General features: G+C 33.6%; 1 protein-coding gene across 2 annotated transcripts; it reads right to left on the bottom strand.

Moving 5' to 3' along the window:
• Positions 1-2,648: 2,648 nt before the first annotated feature.
• On the bottom strand, positions 2,649-7,281 carry LOC105763830 (homeobox-leucine zipper protein ANTHOCYANINLESS 2). 2 transcript variants are annotated; one of them, XM_012582206.2, is made up of 9 exons: positions 6,592-7,281; positions 6,267-6,496; positions 6,070-6,187; positions 5,351-5,989; positions 5,159-5,260; positions 4,874-5,077; positions 4,076-4,250; positions 3,636-4,003; positions 2,649-3,419 (listed from the first exon to the last, which is right to left on the bottom strand). In XM_012582206.2, the coding sequence occupies exons 1-9, from the start codon at positions 6,775-6,777 to the stop codon at positions 3,027-3,029; spliced, it is 2,415 nt and encodes an 804-aa protein (XP_012437660.1). In that variant the 5' UTR covers positions 6,778-7,281; the 3' UTR covers positions 2,649-3,026. The 2 variants fall into 2 exon arrangements, with proteins under 2 accessions (XP_012437660.1, XP_012437661.1); XM_012582207.2 differs by having other exon boundaries at positions 6,267-6,493.
• Between the last annotated feature and the right edge of the window lie 13,230 nt (positions 7,282-20,511).

Below are 20,511 nucleotides of genomic sequence, written 5' to 3'. Positions count from 1 at the left end.
AAAGTAATAGAGTGGATCTTAACCCGCGTTACACATGTAATAATTTGTTTCCTGTCTCAATTTTTTGAAAATAGCATAATTTAACGTAATGAATTTAATAGCTGTCATTTAAACAAGACTAAAATTTTAAAGTTCTAAAAGTACAATAGCTAAAAACAACCAAATTAAATTACAAGGACTAAATCCACAATTTACGCCTAGTACACAAGTACTAATAGACGAATTTAACCGGTAAAAATACCATAGAGGCCATTATATAAGAGTCAGATTGCATTTTATCTCATCTACTCAAAAAATGGTAAATTAGTACCTATATGTTAAATCAAAGAACAAATTAGTCATTTCTATTAAAAATTTCATCCACTTGTATTGTTAAAAACTGGTGTGATTGATGGAATAATTAGACATTGACATGTGGCATGTCGTGTGTACCTCATGCTGATATATAGGGATCAATTTTAACCGTAGAAATGAATAAAGATTTTAACAGAAAAATTAATTTACTTTTTAATCTAATATATAAAAACTAATTTATTCATTTCCTTAATAAAAAGAACAAAATACAATTTAATTCCCGATTCCTCATACAACTTTTACCGAATTCCACCATTTCATCATCGTCACCATCAAAGCTAGCAAAGCAAAAAGCTAAGAAAAAGCTGTCCAAAATCAAAACCAAACCATTACCATTCCATACATATCCTTTCATCTACTTATCCATACATGATCCAAAAAACGCCGTTACTGTCAGACCGTGTTACATGTCTGAAAAAATACGTGTAAAGAAACGTGGCTTCATTTCATTGGTTGCTTCCACGTAAACCTTTTGCGACAATGCCAAACCCTTCGCATTTAATGAAAGTAACACCTTTCTTCTCCCCCAACAGCTTCTGTGCCCTCATTAATGCCCACCCTTTTGCAAGCTTTTTTCAACCTTATAGCCCCCACTCACCCCTTGGTCTTTGTATTATCCGAGTTGCATTGGTGGCGCGTTTGTTTCACTTCCTCACCCACCGTCGATTGTGTTTATAACTCGGGTTAAATCACTAATTATTCTTATATTGGAGACTGAACTTTTATTAATTTGTTCGAGTTAAGCATTAAATTTAATAATTATTCTTACATTAAAATTAATAAAAACTACGAAAACTTCAAAATTAAGATATTTTAAACATCTATTTTGCATAATATTCATTTAACTTTTTTACTTTAAGTTATGTCATAGATCTTCGGTCTCATTTAACAATTCAATTAAAATTTTAGAAACAGATTCGGTAGCTTATGAACGCAATTAAAATGATTAGAAATTTAGAAATCAAATGAATTTAATTAGTTGCAATGTTTCCTGCAATGGTAAAATTATGTTTGTTTTTTAACAAATTGTAAATTCATCAAGATTATCTTTGGAAGGACGATTGCAGGTTGGTGACAATATACGATGTTGAAGAGGGTGTTTTTTTTTTTTAACAATTTCATTATATCTACTATTTTTTACATAATACTTAGAACTACTCATAGCCCCTCCCCAACCCATAAATAGGAGGATAATGTACTTCAGTACACTCGAACTCATATCTTTTTGCATTGACAACAATGCTCATATCAATTAAATTAAGACTCAATCGACTAAGTTGAATAAGTTATTATAACAATCAAACTCATCAGAAATAAGAGTGAGGACCCTCTCCTACCGAAAAACGTCACTAGTGGTGCGTCAAATGCTTCTATTACTTTTTCATGCCCTTAAAAGGAAAAAAGGTTTATATAATGGTAAAATTACATTACCCCCCCTAAAAAATATAATTTGATTTTGCACCCACAAAAAGATATCTAACTTCATTGCCATGTTAAAATGGTGAAGTGATTGATTTTCATTTTAAATTATTTGATCACACAACAAGATATCGTAGAAGAACTATTGAGATTCTTGTATTAGAAGTTGAATTATATTTTATCTCTTCTATTAAAAAAAAGGGTAAATTAATCTTGTATGTTAGATCAAAGGGCAAATTGATCCTTTCATTAAAACTTTCATCCATTTTTACTATTTGTTAAAACTAACATCGATAATGACAATATAGAACAATCGCAAAGCAATAAGAAAGAAAAATAACATCACACAGATTTTACGTGAAAACTTTTTCGAGAAAAAATCACGGGCAAAGTAGAAGAAAATTCACTAATGTTGAAAATCGAATGATACAAGAGGAGTTACGACTACATTTATTTAAATGTTGAAAAACCTTATTCTAATCAAAGTCAAATAGACGAAGTATAGTTCTATACGAATTTGACCTTTGACCCTTCACAGATCCCCTAGTTTTACTACTGAAGTATTTCTTTAATAGGAATTTGGGTCACAACATCTCTAGCACTGTTAACATGAGGTACACTTGAATGAAATTTGTAGTAAAAATGAATGAAATTTGTAATAACAGAAACCAGTTTGCTTTCTAATCAAATGCAAAAAGATTAATTTGCTCATTTTTTGAGTAAAAAGTACAAAATACAATCTAACTTCTAATACAATAACCTCCTTACATGAAATCTTAAAAATAGAAAGATCAAATTATTTTCAAAATTAATTAGAGGGACTCAATGGTGAGTTTAACATAATAAAAGGACTAAAACCAAAATTAAACCATGAATAGATTGAAGTATGAATTAATATATTAAATTAGTAAGTTCCCAAAAGCCAAACCCCTAAAAAGAAAGTGACAACTCAATACAATAATGTTCATTGACATTAAATCCCTAGGGAAAGAGAAATTGGATTAGTACACCAAATACGACGCAGTTTGAGTTTTGACTTTCTTTTCTGGTCCCGGCGAGCCAACTCAAAGGGTCGACCTGAGTCAATACCCGAACCACCACCCTTGTCCCTTTGATCATCACCATACAATAATTCTCCACGCGCGGTTCGTTCTTGACTCAATACCCCCACTCGTCCCAACTTACTGAGTCGCACTCTTTAACCACAACCAAAACCTATATTAATAACTAAAATTACCCAACTCACTGAGTCATCAACTTTCGCATTGAAGGGCAGCTTTGATCTTTTGGACAGTACACGAAATCAGATTATTAACCGTTTCAACCGATTCGACGGTCAGTTTAGCCGTTGGTAAACTGTTTACCAATATTTGAAAAGCTACCGTGAGAAGCGATCCACCGACTCTCGACGACCCTCCGCCGGTGTTTCCGTTAACATGTCCGTTAGAGATAGGTCCATGAGACCCAGGACCGTCCGGGACAATGGCGAATCCCGAAGGTAAAAGTGCGACGTAAGCGGAATCACCACCGTTCATGACAACGTGCATGGCTGGAATATCAACTGGCGCGTACACTACAAGCGACCCTGCTGCGTCTATGCATGTTTCCTGCAATATCAACATGCTGCTCTGATTTGCGTTCATGGCCTGCAAAAAAATAAAATTTGGATTAGAAAATAGAGGGAAAGGTTAAAATCGTCCTATTGTTTGACTTTTTTTATTAAAGCAATAAACTGTCATCATGGATACTTCCAAAATTACAGACTGTGTTGTCTTTTCAGATTTAACTTTTTAAAACTATTCATTTTGGTCCTTGGTTTAATTATGATTTTAGTCATTATACTATGTTGGAATTTTATTTACACTGGCACGCAGGAGGGAAACGCAATTGCCATGATCTTGGCCTTTGGCAATGTGTGCCATCTCTTGCATAGGTCCGCCATTTGACAATATGTCCCACTCGCTCCTCAACCGTTCGTCGCGTAGGAAATCGAAAAGCCGTTGCGGTGACACCGGCAACCAAACCGAAGTGGCGGCGCTTAGTACGATCCCTGGCGGTTCGCCGGGGTCGTCAATGCTTTTCCTAGTCATAACCCTAACGTCTTCGTCTACATTCCCGGCGTTAAGCTTGTTCCATTTATGAACCGTCGATGCACAAACCCCGGCACAGAAGTTATCTGTCATCCGTTGAGCTAGCTTTAACATGCTCCGTCTCCCACTCGCAGTTATAGCTAAAAACGAAACAAAATGATCATCCATGGTTGTACATTTTCACTATTAGTGTTCTTGGTTAATAAATTTACCGGTGTGGTCTCTAGTGGGAACGGTGGAGGACATGAGTATGGCAAGGCATTCGCATTGCCGTTGAAGGGTCGCCACCCACCGTTGGGCACCGAAGCCCACGCCGGAACTTAGTAAAGGCCGGTATAGTTGATGAACTTGGCTCTCATCATATTCAGCATGTTCAACCCATATAACCTGCAATTTTCTCATAGGCATTAGACATATGCGGACTAAATTAAAATATAAACCGTAGTTTTCATACGTGTGATGCATTAACCCATTAAACAATATCGAAAAGAAATGAAGCAAAATCTTGGAAATGGATGAAAAGATTGGGCTCAATGAAAGAAATGGCTTCATCGAGATGTGGATTAATGTCACCTCAAATATCAGATACAAACAAAAGAGAGCTATAGCTATGGCTATGGCCTTTTGACTAACAAAAAAAACTACAGATTATAATGGCTTAAATTGTAGTTTAAATGGTACAAATCGAGGAAACTCAGTGTCCCAATGCATTTTGTGTGGATATATTTATGAAATTAACGTTTTTTTTTAAATAGCTAAAAAACAGCAATAGAGGCTTCTATTCATACAAAAAACAATGGTAGCAGCAGCCTTGATTTGCGGTATTATTTTATTGTAATAAAGCAAACCCAGATTTTGAAACTTGAAACACACTCCATAAGTGTATTGGGTAGGGAACTAGGAAGGTTCAAATTCTTTTTTGTGACAGTGTGGGGTTTGCATTGAGTAATCACTAGACAACAAAATCCTCATATATGTACGTATGTATGTATGTATGTATGTATGAGTACCTTGGAGTAACCATTAGGCATATCTTGAACAACACAACCAGAAGGAAGTCTCCTACAGGTAACAAATGTAGTACTTTCTTTGATAGTATCAATGGATACATCAACCACAGCCCAAACACCTTCAGCATGTTGTTTACAGAACCTTAAGAAACTTACTTCACGAACAGGAACTAAAGGTGAAAGGATTTGAAGCTCAGCATTCATCTGAAAGAACAACAAATAGGATTCATATGATTTAAGATGATGAGGGAATATAAGGAAGAAATTGATTATATATATACATACAAGTTGAAGTGCACCATTTCTGGTTCCTCCCATGCCATTAGATATCACATCAGTTGTTGATGTTCTAGCAATCATACAATGAAACATCTCTGCCCAACGATTCTATTAAAAAAATGGGTTTTTAGAGACAACTCTAATGAAACAAAGCACTAGCAAAATGGTTAAAAAATGAATTCAAAATCAATGATTTACCGAGTCCATTAATGTTTCAACAAGGGCTAGACTGTTGATAATCACTACACCAGTCTCCCTTGACGCTTCAGTGACAAAACCATTTGGTTTTAAACCAATACAAGGTGTAAATGTCCTTAAATACTCATCATGGTTCAACATTTCTCTTCCACCTTCTATGTTCTTAATCCATAATGGCTCATCAGTTTGTGCCATCTTAACAAGTTCATCCATGGCAGCCAAAGCAAGTTCCAAAAACATCGATCGATCGAGTGTTGTTGCCGGTCTATTACTAGGAACAACCATTGTTGGTAAAGCATCATGTCCTAAAGGCAATGTTGTAGTAGTAGCCATAGTGGTTCCAAAAGTACCATTGGTGCCAACACCAAGCTCTAAACTTGAGTTTGGTAATGGAGGTCCTGTAATTGGACGACCTAAAAACTTACCAGCAAGTGCACAAACACGATCCAATTCATCTTTTAGACGAGCATTTTCGATTCTAAGATGTTGTTCTTCAAGTGACATATCACCAATAATAGCCGGACCACCACAATTAGTACATATAGGATTCCTCATTGCATCTCTTATAGACATGTTTTCAGCTCTAAGCTTATCATTCTCCTGTCTCAACAATGAGTTCTCATGTCGCTCTAATTGTGTCTGAAAAAAAAAAAAAAGACCCCAAATTTTAAAATGGATAAACACCATTAAAGGTAGGTTCTTGCAAAACACATACATACCTTCATTTGAGTACGCCTGTTTTGGAACCAAAACTTAACTTGTCTGGTTTCTAAACAAAGCCTTTTACTAAGCTCTAATCTCTGTTTTTCATCTGGATGAGGACACTCCTTAAAGAGACTACAGCCAAAAAGACGCTTGTTAAAGCCATGTTCCATGGGGGGTTTAAAGAAAGTGAAAAAAAGACATGAAATCATACGCTTCAAGCTCTTGGATTTGTTGAGGTGTATGACGGTGGTATCTCTTTTTCCTCGGCGGTTTATCACCTGCCGCGGTGGTGGGGTCATGATCATCACCGGAACCACCATCCATATTATCACTCCCAGATCTACTTTCATGTTCTTCTTCTCTGCTTCTTCTCCCAATACTTCCTTCAAAATTCTCACCTAATCTAGTCTCATCTCCTTGATTATCTATATTGGGTTGCTGCTAAAAACACCAAAAGAAAACATCAAAAAACAAAACCAAGATCAGTTATTTAAAGACAAGCTAAAAAAACAAAGGTTTTTGTTTTAAATCATTACAAGAGCAAGAGAAAGGCCTGGTGAGTTGAACATGTTCTTAGGAATTGAAGAAGAAACAAGGCGGGGTTGAGAGAAAACACCAGTAGGCATGGTGGTGGTGTTATAAGGTACGTCTGCAACTATTCTTGCACCACCAAGACCTTCATTAGGACCAGAACTATCATCTATAAACCCCCCAAAATTCATCAAAAATTAAAAAAAAAGTCCCCTTTTTTTTAAAATGTAAAAGAATTTATTTATTATTATTTATGTATCTATCAAAGTATCAAACTTTCAAAACCACTCTTAACTTTTTTTTTTCTTCTACAACTTTACAAACACTTTCTCTACACTTACCATAAAAAAACCCAAAATTTGCAAACTAACATATACATTAAAAAGAAAAACACAAAATTTGAACAAAATCAAGTAATTTTTCATGGAGAGAAAGAAAGAGAAACAAGGCAAGCCAAAAAAAACCCTCTTTTTTTTTTGGTGGTTTAATGCTTAGCCCTTAATTCTCAATCCCTCTCTCTTTCTCTTTCAAAAAAAAAAAACCCAAGCTTTTAGAGGGAAAAAAAAACCAGTTGGGTTGTGGGGGATTTTTCGAAGAAGAAAGCTTTAAATGAAAGAACCCTAATTTTAGCAAAGGAGTTTTGTGATGATGATATCATGTGTTTATCTTTTGCTCGTTTTCTTTGCATGCTTCACTATATTACTATAAACCAAAAAAAAAAAACTTTTTTAAAAAATTGGAAAAAAAATGAAGATAAAATGCAATATGTGGACTATTCGAAGCCTTACATATACAAACCGACGGGAAAAAAAGGTAGGTTGACTCTCTCTTTTTTTTCTTTTGTGATTGACAGTAAAAAAATATTTTTTTTTCTTTCTTTTAGTTTTGGGGTTTCTTGTTTTGGTTCTTGAGTTGAGTTTTTTTAACCTGGCTTTAAGATAGGGTAAATTTTTGTTGTTAGTCACTGTACTTTTTATGAAAGTTGTGGATTTAATTTTGTATTACAAAAAAATTTAGTTAATAGATTAATATTTATCGTTTGTATTAAGATTAAAAATTTAAATTTCGTTACTTAGAATGATCTAATTAAAAATATGAACTAATTTTATAGGAATTTTAATTGAAACTAAACAAATAGATTTAATAGTTACTATTTGGGTCAGGAGTAAAATATTAAAATTCAAAAAGTATAGGCCTAAAATTGATAAATTCAAAAAGTGATAAAGTCTAAATTCATAAGTTATGCAAAGTACAGGGACTTATAGCAGAATTTAACCTGTAAGACACAGTAAGTTGAACAAAAACAGCAAGAGAGAGAAAGTGCTTCAACTCAAAATTTTTTCTTTCATCGACATTGATGGGACAGAGTTTCAGATTTGCTGCCCCTATTTTTCTCTTTCTCTTTCTCTGTAAAAAAATATTGACACATAGGGATTTGTAAAAAAAACACCAAAGTTATGGACAAACCAAACAAACACAAATTAGGTTTTTTATTTTTACCTTTGTTAAATTCATCCACAATTAAAAAATCATATCTTAAATCCAAATTAATAATGGTTAATGTTAAAAATTAAAAAATAAAATTTTGAATTTTAGTTTATATATAGGACTCACAAAAAAAACTTGAATTTGATAGGTTTTGACTCGATCCGATTTTATAAAGTCAGAATTTTTTTTTTAAATTTGAGTTCGGGTCGAATCGGGTGAAATTAGAAAAAAGAATCAAGTTGAGAATGGGTTGGGTTGAGTTGGGTTTGAGGTAAATTTGTCTCGCCTCATCCAAAGATATTTACAAAAATACTCCTGATATATATACATATACTAAGTTTTGCTTTCAATAAAAAAATATATAAATAAGAAAATAAATATGTTAAGTTTTAAATCTAAACTCAAAAAAGTTTATCTTGTTTGCTTCAAAATAAAAAATTTAAAAATGAAATCTTATTTGCTTTAAAATAAAAAATAAAACAATTAAATTAAATTTAGGTCAGGGCAGGGCAGAGCAGAGTCGGGTCTTCTATTTAATTTCAGGTTCGAGGTAGATTAGTCAAGCTTCAGGTCGAGGTTGGGGCAAACAAAACCCGCCCCACCCCGCCCCGTTGATATCCTTATTCGTAGATTTGTGACGTTCAAAGTTGTTTCTTGAAAAAAAACTAAATTGTAGAAGAGATGGGGAAAGAAAACTTTTGATTGGTGTAAAAGAGCAACGATTTTAATAATCTAATAATTTAAATAAATTTTTTTGTATAAATTAGCAACCATTTTGTAACTTACTAATTTATTATATGTTGTGTTTGATTTCATAGATATAATTAGAATTTTAGCGGATTTGACATGTATGGCTAATTATGGACTGAATTGAATTTACATGTGATTATTGGTTAATATGTAATAGTACAAGGTACAAAGGTGAAAGTTGATTGATTACAAGACATGTAAATGAATTATGTGATCAAGTACAGGGATTGGTAATGTCATATATATGGAAATGATGCCCGTGTGAACTTAGTAAAATGTTAGGATACGTTTGGCATGCCAATAAGGTGATATGCGCGATTAATCAGGGATTTTACAGGTTATAATGAGGTCTAGAGTTTGTTGCATATTCTCGGGTTATACGTGATTTAGGTTTAGCTCGGATGGATAACCTAATATAAGTTAGCTTGTGTGAGCAACCTTGATATAAATTTTAGCTTATGTGAACAAATCTAATATAATGTCAACTTGTGTAAGCAACTTAATCAAATTTATGCATGTTTTGGTATTGTGTGATTCTAGTATGTGTAACAATCTTTTTTTTATAATAGTCTCATTGTAAGTTTTGATCATATCTGCTCTTTTTGATTCAATGCCTAAAACTACCCATAGCCCTTCCCCAACCCATAAATAGGAGGATAATGCGCTTCAGCACACTCGAACCCACATCCTCCTGCATTGGCAACAATGCCCATGCCAATCGAGCTAAGACTCAATCGACAACTTATAGTTTTAGTAAGAGTAAATCATTGCTACAAATATATTAGAACTCGAACCTACGATGTGGATTATGGGATGAATAACCATGGCCAATACACCATATATTGAAGATTATAAGTATGATGGTTGGACTAGCCAAGTTAATAAATGGCTTGAGAAATGGTAGATTTGATTATTAAGTATAATATGAAATTGAATGTATGCTTATGTGATTCATATTGGATCCATTTAAGTGATAAGCTTTAAGTTGTACAAATGTGGCATGTTTAAGTTGGTTAATATTGTATTTTGATTATAGATAGTTGGATTGAATTTGAAAATGCCCTCTAGTTGATTGATTGAATTGTATAAGTTTGAATGGTTGATCTAAATGAATTCATACTTGAACTGGTTAAAATGGACATGTGTAATAGTATTACTGTAATAGCCCGATTTTTAATGGTGTTAGAAAATGTGATTTCGGAACCCTATTTCTATAAACCGGGTTTGTAAATATTAAATATAAATATTTATGGAGCTGGTATAAAAGTTTATTAAAGTTTACTCTTTCAAATTTGTCTATTAATTGTTTAATTAGTAAATTGACTAAATTGTAAAAGTCTTATTTCTATAGGTTTTAATTGGCCAAGGACTTAAGGACTTACATTGAAATTAGTCAAAGGTTGAAAATGACAATTAAATCATTTCTAATATAGATTAATGGATGATGAGGTAAGACTCCACTAAGGTTGATTAAAAGTAGATTAAGTTAATTTAATTGTAATTAGGTTAGTTAATTTAGGTAATTAAGGATTTAACCATGATATATAAAGCTAAGTTAGTGGAATTTATCATCTTCTTCATCTTCCTAAAGCATACCATCCTAGAAACATAAAGAAGAAAACCCTTTAAACTCTTTGTACATTTGGCAACTAATTGGTAAATGTTTCCAGGCTCTTTTCTTGTAATTTTTATGTTTTTGAGGTTATAAGAGCTTGATTTAGCTAGCCTATGTACCAATTTGCAAAACTATTAAAGTTTTTGAAAGTTTCCATTATTGATTTCTTGAAGAAATCGGTGTTAAATTGATAGATTTTATGCTTAGATGTGAAAAAGGACTAGACCGTTATGTTTAATTGTTAGTTTTGATCATAAGGACTAAAGTGAATAAATTGTGGAATTGATGTGAAATGCCAGTAATAACAGAAAGTAGAGAGTCCTTAAGGGATGTAATTGAAGTAATTTTTTAAACAGAAGCTTAAAATTGAAAGTTATAGTTATTTCAGTTTCAATGACTAAATTGAATAAAATGCAAAAATTTAGGGGTGTCAAACAAACAAAATTTTATAGGTTCATACATATCATGTTATAACATGAAAATGTTTGATATTTATAAATTGTCTAAAATAATTGTTTAGATCGAGAATTGGATCAAACTGGAGATAATCGAGGAAAAGTAAAAATTATCGATTAATCCTTGAGGATTCAATTTGTTTGCTGTCTTGACCAGGTAAGTTCATATAGAGCTTACTACTTGGTTTTATGTTATGTTGATTGTGATCTATTTTATTTATGTATTAGATTGAAATGAATTTGTGAATTTGGCACTTATAACACAAAAAGGATCGGATTGCAAATTCATGAGAATATTGTTTATATGAAATTGGAACGAAATGTAAATGAGAATGTTGATTGAATATATGTCTTATATGAGATATGAAATGATGTGCAAGAAATGATAATGTTATTTATACAAAATTGCTTTCTGAGAGAACTTAGTAAAAGGTGTGGATGCGTATGATATACTATTAAGGTTATACGCGTAATTAATCAGGGATTTACATGTTGTTATGAGATCTAGAATTTGTTACAGATTCTCAGATTATACGTATTGTTAGTTTAGCCCAGACGATGAACCTCGATATTCTGTTAGCTTGTGTGAGCATTACATTCTCGTGTATCTGAGTCTGTTTTATTATAATTCCATCTAGAGATGTTTAATTGATTGAAAATGAAATTTAAATCATGAAAAAAATTAAATGGTATTGATGATACTTAACATGTAAATGGCTATGTGATTACTTTTTAGATGTTGGTGGTATTACAATTCAATAAAGTAACTGACATATTCCAATTGTGATGTTGTTACATGTATAGATATGTATTCAAGTGCCAAGGAAAGTTAAATTAGTAGCTAAGATTGTGTATGCTTAAATGATCAAGGTGAACTTTAATTTCTGTATGAGCTTACTAACCATTCTATATGCTTACCTCATATATTATTTTTTCATTCTCTTTATAGATCGCCACCTTACAGAACAAGTCAAGCCAGATTGACTCGAAGCTCACATTATCCTATCACTGAATCAGTATCTTTTTGGTCACATTGAGTCTTGGACTGGGACATGTATATATAAGGTGTCTTGATGTTACCTTATTGCATATAAGTGTTTTTGGTAACCTGTGATGACTTGGTGTTATTGGATATATAGGTGTACTCTTATGCTAAATGGTGTGATGATTTATATCTAAATGTTAGGCTATGGAATGGTATGAAATGAGGAAGAAATGGTAGCTTGTTTGAAGATGAATGAGATGGAATTGTAATTGAACATTATTAACTTAAAGTATGCTTGTAAATGTGGCCAAAAGTTGATAGTTGATAGTTGATAGTTATGTTTAATGCCTATGAGTTATGGATATGTTTATGTGTTCATAAATGGTCATAACGAAATTGAAATGGCATATTTCAAAATGGTTTGGCTTAGGTAAGGTTTGATGATTTCATGACTTGATTGTTAGTTGCAATGACATTGAATTGTTTAGATTTAGTGGTGCATAAGTAGTGATAAACTTGTTAAGCACTTGAACAAAGTGCTAGAAAAAATCTGTTTTAAAAAAGGTTTTCTTGCACAGCGAAAATTTAAAATTTTTTAAAATCGACCCGATTTGTGATATTTATAGCAATAAACCTTAAAATAGAAATTATACATGTATTTTCGGATAAGTGGATTCTTGATGTTTTCTAGCTGTCAACCAAACAATCTTCTCCGTTATTCTCTTACCACGAACTACTTCGAGTGTGGGCTTGAATAAATTGAATCAAAACACAGAACTAGAAATAGTCTTATTTTTTTAGGTGAAAACAAAAAGATTTCTCTTCTCAAATAGAAACAAATAGAATTGCTATTCCGAAAAAATATATTTAATATATGAGAATAAATTCTCTCTATTTTTCGGTAGAATAACAATATCTTTAAGGTTGTCTGTATAGCTCTACTAGTGCCATCTATTTATAGAAAGAGAAGGTAAAACCCTTGTTGAATTGTAGAAATTTATTTCAACTAGAAAAACAAACTCCTTAATGTAATTAGTAGTATAGGTGGCGACAACCTTAGTTACTATTAACTAGGGTTAACTGTCCACCCTATTAACATAAGGGGCTTTTAGGCCTCTTTCATATCGGGTCCAATTACAAGTACTTCCCAAGCTTTTAATCCAATACTTTAGAATTTTATCCAACCCAATATTTGTTTTTCTATTTCCCAAAATAAACTTTAATAAAAATATATCGAATAATTTTCTCATCCCAATTTTACTAGGACGACTTTACCCCTAGTAAAATTTATGGAAAATATATTTAATATTCAACCATTCAACTTGTTTACTATGATTTAATGATTTATTTTCATTTTCAGACTTTAAAATAGCTCAAAAACATAAATTCATTCTTCCAATCATTTTTGAGTAATCCATATACATTTGCAAATGAATCATTTCTCATTTTCATTTCCATTTTTATTTTTTGAAAACCATATCCATTAAGCTCTGTCTCTATGGGTTGTATCCCTTCCGGTAAGTCTACAAGTTCCCACACTGAGTTAGTCCATAGAATCAATTTCAACTTTCATAGCTATTTTCCAGACCTTGGAATCAACACTCTGCATCATTTCATCATACGTGAGTGGGTCTTCATCTTCATGTTCGGTAGACTCAGTGTTAAAAATACTTCCGTTGGATTGGAAGAACTCATGCCTACGAGAGACCCTCCCACTATGACGAAACACCCTATGCTGTTGATCATTTGTAGGTTTACTATTAGGAGCTGGTTTTGGAATCATTTCAACAAGGTTTTGTATATTTCTCGAAAGTTACTCGAGTACCTCTTTACTCCAAGGTTTGAGGTCATTCATATAACTTTCTTCAAGGAAAGTAGCATGAGTTAGAACTATAATAGTTTACTCTTTCGAGTTATAAAACAAACCACCATTTGTTCCCTTTGGATATCCTACAAACACGCACAATTCTACCCGTGAGTCCAACCTCCTTACATCTTTATCCAATACGTAGGTCGGGCATCCCCAAATCCTCAAATGATTTAGACTTGGCTTTCTGCCATGCCACAATTTGTATGGAGTTTTTGATGTTGCCTTAGTTGGCATACCATTCAGAATATAGTAAGCCATTTGTACCGCATATCCCCAAAAAGAGATTGACAACTTCGAATAACTTAACAATGAACCTACCATGTCTAATAATGTTCGATTCATTCTTTTTATCATGCCATTCTGTTGTGGAGTTCCCAACGTGGTTAATTGGGATAAAATCACATTCTCTATGAGGTATCCTAAGAACTCATTAGATAAATATTTCCCACCTCGATTAGATCGAAATGTCATTTCGGTTAAACCTAGTTGTTTCTCCACTTTCACATAAAAATCTTTGAATTTATCAAAGGTTTGCATAAGGTATACATACTCATATATGGAATAATCATCAATAAAAGTTACATAATATTCATAACCACCTCTTGCACTAACGCTCATGGGGCCACATACGCCAGTGTGCACAAGTTCTAGGAGTTTTACGGCCATTGTTCCTTTTCCATTGAAAGAGCGTTTGGTCATCTTACCTTCCAAGAAAGATTCACATTGTGGAAGATTGATTTCTTTAAGTGAACTTACGATGTCGTCTTTCACAAGTCTAGCGATTCTTTCAAATGCCAAAGGTACGACTCATTAGAGTGAAAAGTTTTAAGTTTCTTATTCAATATTTCAGTCTCAAGCAGTGTGTACATATTATGTTTGATAAAATATATATTATTTGACATCCACCCATTATAGATAAGATTGCAATTTCTAAATATTGTAATCCCATTATTAAAAGTCACGGTTAAGCTGTCTTTATATAAACATGCAATTGAAATTAAGTTTCTTTTGAAATTTGATACATAAAAAACGTCTTTCAAAATAATCTTCCTAAAATTATCAAAATAAAGATCTGCATTTCCCACTGCTTCAGCTGCCAAAGTTGTCCCATTTTCGATCCGCAACGATAGATTCTTATATTTAAGATCTTTCATCTCCTCGAACCCCTGTTGGGAAACACAAGCGTAATTAGTGGCTCCCAAATCAATGACCCTGTAATCTATTGAATCCTCCATTAAACAAGCTTCTACCATAAATAGTTCCATACCTTTGCCTTTGGTGGCCAGATATTCCTTCCACTTTCTACAATTTTCCTTAAAGTGCCATTTTTACTGTAGAAGAAGCATTTAAACTTGGAAAGTCTTTAGGCTTTCTGATTCTCTTCCTTTCCACTTATGGTGGCCCAAAGGCCTTAGCCTTGCATTTTTTAGTGCGATTTCCCTTCCCTTTTGAGGAAGAAGCGACACTTAATTAGGAGTATAGGTGGTAGCAACCCTAGTTAATATTAACTAGGGTTAGCCATCCACCCTATCAACATAAAGGGTTTTTAAGCCTCTTCCATATCGGGTCCAATGTAACACCTTGTACCCAACCCGATCGATAGGTCTAGGTACCGAATATCTCAAACAATTCGAATATCTTAATCAAATTTTGTCTAATTTTAGTACGTACTTGGACAACTCAACTTTTCCAATAACTAACTACTGCTAAGACTCATTTCATACTAAAAAAATTCTTATAACTTAGATTCCTTAAATAAACATGGCAGTTATTTACAAGTTTTAAATTATTGATCAAATCACAAACACAAACATTTTAGACCCTGAGGCGTGGCCTCTAAGGGTGCCCTTCTATATACATGAGTCAGTTGTCATGCCCAACTCTTAACTCTGACAGAGACTAGCTTGGTCGATCCACTTGATTCCCAAGTCTTTATTTACCCTGCATTCAAGCAGAAATTTCTGTCAGCTCAAAGGAACTTAGTAAGGTTTATTCATTCAATTTTAAGAAAGGCTACTTAAAATCTAAGGAAAAAGAGATTTTGTGCATAGAGTTAAACTCCCTGGGTATTGTAGGGGAAATCTGTGAACTTAGTTGGCGTAACCAATGCTACAACTACTCTGAGCCGAATGCTGGCGATATAAATCTTGATCTGATCATATCCATGTTCTATTTAGATATATTCTCTTCAGGGTCTTACCTCTGATATTCATTGTTTCCGCTTTCATTATACGCTTCCTGATATGTTTCAATATTGTCCCTAACCATTGTGCGCGACCGAATAGAATCTTTTTTTCCTTGGTGAATTCATGCCCCTAATGTAACCCCATCACACTTATTCCTTTACTCTATTCCTTTAAAATGCTTCAATAGACAGGTAGTTCCCAATGAACTATCTCTTACTCAGGTATCTCTTGGCAGTTTCCACCCCTAGTTGACTTACAAGATATTTCCAGTGCTTCACGGCCCTAATGGACTTTCACATTTTACTATTTTCTTACAAACTTTATTAACCATTTAGCATTGAGCTGGCATTTCATCCCATGAATAGCCTTTTCGTCTACTCATTCTTTCAGTTACCTCTTTGCTGATTTCCAAATTAAGACTGTATCCTATTATAGCCTATTTTGTATTTGCTTAAAAAATACGGGATTCACGACTTTTCTAGTGGACTCTTCTTAGCAGACACTATCATTTCCATCTTGTCTAAGGAACCCTTCCCTCATTTTTCGCATAACTGGGTTAAGATGTTTCCTAGGGTTCATTTGCCATTGTATTTAGCGAATCCCCTAGTTGCCCCATTAGCCTGTATCCCCATATACGCCAAGTCCATTTTGTCTTATGACTTGTCACGTAAGTCACAACGTGACTTCTCCTTTATACATTGGCGGGTCTCTTGGTTTACTGATCTATGGACTTCACATGTTGCTATAACCGAACTATGGTTTTACACATGTAACCTATTGTTTAATGTCCCGGCAGACTACCCTGTGTTTACTATCACTGCAGATTCTACATGTTGCCATAGCTGAGATAAGGCGTTACACAAGTAACCCCATGTTTAATGTCCTGGCGAACTACCCCGTGTTTACTATCCCGACGGACTCCACATGATTTTATAGCTGAACTAAGGTCTTACACATGTAACCCTATGTTTAATGTCCTAGCGAACTCTCTTGATTGCCATAGTCGAGCTATGATCTTACACCTTGAACTATTTCCACAGTGTCACCCCGAAAGACCTTACCGTCATCGCGGTGTCACTCTATAGAGTCAATAGACCATCGTCATGGTGTCGCTTTAGCGAGCCAGTCAATAACATTCCATGAGGTAACCAAACTCCCTTGAATTCCCTTAACAATCCACTCATTCCTTCATTCCGCCACTTATTCCTAACTTCATTTACCTCGTCAAAGTAAAATTATTATCACAAACAATACGCCATCCATCTATTTTTCAAGTCACAACCAACATCATTCAACAATTAGCCTTGCAAGAGTACTCATTCCCAATATTATTCATACACCAATGACTCATTTTCCATAACCATACATAACCATGGTTCTAGTCATAACTCATAACAAACATAAATATAATTCAAGTAAATGACATACCATCATCAATCACCAAAAATGGAGTGCAGGAACTCACATTAAATCCTTTTTCCTTATCAACTCAACTTGTCCCTATGCTCAAATAAAGCTTTTTTCCTATTAATTATAAACTCATTTAGTCACGTAGTCATTCCACTATAGTATCGTGATTGAGCTCTCCCCAATAACATACCATTACGGAAGCAACTTGCTCAATGCTCGTCTACTGACCTTGTCATAAGTGTGTTACCCTCATAGGATATCCTTAATCTCTTTGGGATAATATTTGTTCTCCCAATATGATCATATTTTATCTCATGCTAACCATTACATCTTTCTTCATGAAAAGTCAATCACTATCAACTAGTGATCAAGTTATCCATCACAAAGACGAACGACTCATAGCCACGTTTACTTTTCATCAACCATGTAATGCCAATGAGAGGATATCATTTACCCATGTTTTAGGCTATGAATTCCACTATGTGAATGACGTTACATATTGTAGAAGTCGTACACCCAACACACCAACATTAATTTCCTTATCTATTTGAACTTAGGCTTTTACTTACATCAAAGTGTATAAGTCACACATACATAGTCTGTCATCCACTCAAGACTTAGGTATGCCACACTATGAACGTCATAAGTGAATAAATCCATAAAAAAAATTAAGATCTATTCTTCTTGGGTCCAGTTTGATGTACTGGCAGTTTAGTCAGTCATATATATGTTTTATCTTCTAGGAGACATTCGCTCCGATACCCAAGACAAAACATCTCCTCAATTAGATTTAATAGACAATATATTAGTCTTTCAATCAGTTTGCTCATTTCCAATTAGACTAATGACATGTTTAAGTTCGTCTACTAATATAAGTTGCCTTTCTATATTACGATCCGTCTAAGTAATACCGCTTAGTATTAGTTACACATTCAACAGTGAGCAACATTTACTTCCATTTTTCTTCACGTGAGAAAATCATGTAAGAACAATATACAAAGTATTAATATAATTCATTAATAATTTTATTAACCAATCTGTTCGAAAAATTACAAGTGTACTTAGACAAAAATACTATACCTAGGGCACCAGATCCAACATTTAGATGCTTGAATTATTTGGCATGTCTTTGGTATTATTTTGATTCAAAGAAACTTGATTTTTGGTGCAAATTTTGTAATTTTTGGTTAAACTTGAAATAGGTACCAAAAGGGTTCATTTTTACCAAAAACAGGGGCCATGTTACGATTTCGAATTTCAGATGTTGCAATGTTGCCATTACAATGAGTGACGTCATTATGAGCTAGGGCTTGTCATCATGATGTGACATTTTGAGATGGCCACATCATGACAAGAACTAGAGAAGTTGCGATGTCGATCCATACATTTTAAAAACTTTACAGTTTGGTCTTATTTCAAGTTTGGGTTGATAAAAGAGCTTTTGTGAGCTCAAATAAGACTCGTAAATGATTTATTAATGTAATTTTGATGATTTTTTACGTTTGATTGCGCATGTGAGTGATTATTTACTATAAGTTTTGACTGTAGTTGCTTCGGCAACGAATGTGACATCTTGTAGCTCGGATCTGGCAATAGGGTCAGGTGTGGGGTGTTACAATTTCTCTTGTAAATGATTAAGAATATAATGTTGATTTTTTTAAAGTAAGTGAATAGGTACCAAAGTGCAGATTTGCCAAAAACAGGGGCAACGTTGCGACCATGAGATCCCTAACGTTGCAACTTAGCCTGATAGTGAGTGGCATTGCGATAAAGAGATACTTGACGTCGTGACATAACTCACTAAGTTACATAGTCACGATTAGGGGTGTTCAAATTTTGGTTAAAACTGAATTAACCGACCGAACCAACCTAATTTGGTTAATCGGTCAGTTAACCTAACTAATTCGGTTGGAGGTCGGTTAATGATTTTTGGAAGTTTGTTTATTAGTTAATTTGGTTAGAAATCGAGTAATTAACCGAACTTAATAATTTATAATACAAATCATATGTACTTTTAATTCGGATAATCTGATCAAATGAACAATATCGTAACATCCTAACCCGTCTCTATCGCCGGATTAGGATTACGGAGCGTTACTGAGCAAACAAAACATTTAACTTCAAAATAGAATAATAATTCAACTTACAAATTAATTTCTAATTACTCAATTTAATCATGGAAATAATACACATTTAGGTCTTAAATCAAGCATCCGAGACCCTAAAAATAAATTGGAAACAATCAGGGATCAATTTAAAACAAATTAGAAAATTATAGGAAAACATGAAAAATTTGAAAACAGGGGTCACATAGTCGTATGACATAGCCTAGACTATGTGGAAAATCAAAGTAGGGTCACAAAATTTGTCCTAACCCGTGTGTATATTCGAAATAAGACCACATGACCGTGTCTTAGACTGTGTGGCAAACCTTGTGAAACTTGTACCTTAAATAAAGAGTGGCACATGGGCATGTGGCCAGGTCGTGTGATGGCCCATGTCCCAGGCTATGTGCTTCATAATTAGCCCCTAAAACAAGTTATTTCAAGGCCAAACCTTGCCCAACAAGCTACTTCATTTGTGCATTCATTCAATGGACCTAAATAGATTTCAAACACTCAAAACAAACCAATTCAATCAACCTAATTCTCCTAACCAATATGCCATTCAAAGGCACCACATTTATACCAAAACAACATCAATCAAAACAAAGTTATAATGCCACTTCTCACTCATAAAACAGAGATAAGATAGCTACTTATTATCAACCATTATCAAGCCATTTCATCATTCAAAATACTCACATCAAAATGACCATTTGCATATAGCCTTTAACATAAACAAACCAACTATACTATATAGGCATACAACGATTTACAAAAGTAACCAAAACACAACAAAAGTATAAATGACATTATACCCTATACATTAAGCCTTATACATGTCATTTATAATGTAACAGCCTGATTTTGGGCCTAGTCGGAGCAGTGGTTTCGGGACCACAAATCCGACAAGGAAAAATTTAATTTTCTTATATTTTTATGGTCTACAATTTCACGAAATGATTTTGTGAAAATTTCGTTCGAAAATTTCGACGTTTGGGCACTCAATTTAGTCAAAAGGACTAAATTGTAAAAAGTGCAAAAGTTGAGTTCTACATGTTAGA

Source organism: Gossypium raimondii, chromosome 12 (assembly GCF_025698545.1).
Source record: "Gossypium raimondii isolate GPD5lz chromosome 12, ASM2569854v1, whole genome shotgun sequence".
Taxonomy (NCBI): Eukaryota; Viridiplantae; Streptophyta; class Magnoliopsida; order Malvales; family Malvaceae; genus Gossypium; species Gossypium raimondii.
Note: the sequence above shows the minus strand (reverse complement) of the source record. Positions and strands in the feature narration are given on the sequence as shown.